General features: G+C 40.9%; 1 protein-coding gene across 1 annotated transcript; it reads left to right on the forward strand.

The window, feature by feature from the left end:
* Positions 1-881: 881 nt before the first annotated feature.
* On the forward strand, positions 882-1847 carry LOC132592935 (olfactory receptor 14I1-like). Its single transcript, XM_060281180.2, has one exon. It carries the CDS (start codon positions 882-884, stop codon positions 1845-1847), a length of 966 nt encoding a protein of 321 aa, XP_060137163.2.
* The last annotated feature ends 323 nt before the right edge of the window (positions 1848-2170 follow it).

The raw sequence follows: 2170 nt of genomic DNA on the forward strand, positions 1-2170 counted from the left end.
GACAAATAAGAATTATATGTCATGGGGGGGGGGCACCAGGAATTTAGAGCTGCTTAGGTGGAGCATGGCCAAAAAAAGGTTGGGAACCACTGCTAGTGATAAATTGGAATGTAGGAGTATTCCGAAACTATGACCTGAATTCCAACTCACATTTTAATATAAATTATAAAGTATTTTAATATAAAGTATTTTAATATAACATATAAAGGTAAAGGTAAAGGGACCCCTGACCGTTTGGTCCAGTTGCGGACGACTCTGGGGTTGCAGTGCTCATCTCGCTTTACTAGCCGAGGGAGCCGGCGTACAGCTGTTACCGAGCAATGGGAGCTCACCCCATTGCGGGGATTTGAACCGCCGACTTTCTGATCGGCAAATCCTAGGCTCTGTGTTTTAGACCACAGCGCCACCCGAGTCCTAGCTAATATAATGTATATATTTTCTTAAATCCAAATATGGTATGTATTTGGATACAATATATTTAGAAATGCATACACGGATATAAAATGTATGCTTATACATCTTATATCAGTATATGCATTTCAAAATATATTGTATCCAAATTCACATCCCAGTAGGTTGTTTTTTGGGGTGGGAGTGGGGTTTGATTTGGAACTATCGCAAAATTCAAAGGAATGCAGATTGTAAAGGTTAATCTTGGCATGATCTGCACAAGAGTCTAGCAGGGGTAGATCAACCGAGTCCACAGAAATTGAATTCCTCAAGTATCTCAGGTAAGACCCATGCTATTCAGCACCTTGACAACAAATGCTGACATGAATGCAAATCAAGTACCATTGCTTAACTTCTGTACTTGGCAGATTTTAGTGAAGTGTATCTATTCCCCCGCCCCTTTTTTTGTTTCACATAGCATGCAATTTGTAATGATGGAAACTACAGCCAACATGAGTTCCATGTCCCATTTTCTACTGCTGGAGTTCTCTGAGATTCGAGAGCTGCAGCTCTTGCACTTCTTTGTATTCCTGGCATTGTACTTGGCAACTGTGACTGGAAATCTTCTCATCATATCTGCAATAGTCTCTGATAACCACCTGCACACTCCCATGTACTTCTTCCTGGTGAACCTAGCCATGCTGGACCTTGGTTCAATTTCTGTAGCTATACCTAAATCCACAGTCAATTCCTTCTTTAATACCAGATTGATTTCTCATTCTGGATGTGTTGCCCAGGTTTTCTTCCTACTCTTTTTTGTAGCATCAGATTTTGCCCTCCTCACAGTGATGGCACATGATCGCCATGTTGCCATTTGCAACCCTCTGCGGTATGAAACAATAATGAACAAAGTAGCCTGTACGCAAATGGTTGCAAGTGCATGGATAAGTGGCCTTGTCTATGCAATAGTACACACAAGTAGCACTTTTGCAATCTCCTTCTGCTCTAATGTGGTTCATCAGTTCTTCTGTGAAATCCCACAGTTGCTCAAGCTCTCCTGCACTGATTTATACCTAGTTGAAGTTGGTGTTCTTGTGCTGAGTGCTAGCATAGTGCTCAGTTGCTTCATTTTCATCATTGTAACATATGTACAAATCTTCACTACAGTGCTGAGAATTCCCTCGGTGAAGGGAAGGCAAAAGGCCTTCTCCACGTGTCTTCCCCACCTTATTGTGGTCTCCATGTTTGTATTCACTGGAATTTTTGCCTATCTCAGGCTTCCCTCTAATTCACAATCTAATCTGGATTTGGTGTTTGCAGTTATATATTCTGTGGTCCCACCCCTGATGAATCCACTGGTCTACAGCATGAGGAACAAAGATATCAAGGTTGCCATGTGGAAAATGCTGAATCTGAAGGGCTCCTCTAGGAATCCCTTCTCAGAATTTCATTCCTAAGCTCAAACTTCTTGGTGATACATACATATACATACATATACATACATATACTTTAGCCAACCTGATGCCTTCCATCTGTTTTAGACTTCAACTCTCATCAGTTTCACTCTGTATGCACAATGGTAAAGGATGATGGGAGTTTAGGCTATAGAATTGGCAGCCCCTAAATTAAATGCATATAAACATTTTGGGGTGTGTGTGTATCAATTCTATTCAATTTGATTCAATTGCCCTAAGATTCCTCCATAAAAGGTCAGAGACATTATGAAAAATGTAAACACTTCCAAGTAAGACAAGTCTACCAAGAGACTATTTGCCAGTGG

The sequence above is a fragment of the Zootoca vivipara genome, chromosome 12 (genome assembly GCF_965207765.1).
Source record: "Zootoca vivipara chromosome 12, rZooViv2.hap1.1, whole genome shotgun sequence".
Lineage (NCBI taxonomy): Eukaryota > Metazoa > Chordata > Lepidosauria > Squamata > Lacertidae > Zootoca > Zootoca vivipara.

Excerpts from the sequence above, each read along its gene's own strand:
- LOC132592935 (XM_060281180.2), top strand. The coding sequence starts at position 882 with ATGATGGAAACTACAGCCAACATGAGTTCCATGTCCCATTTTCTACTG.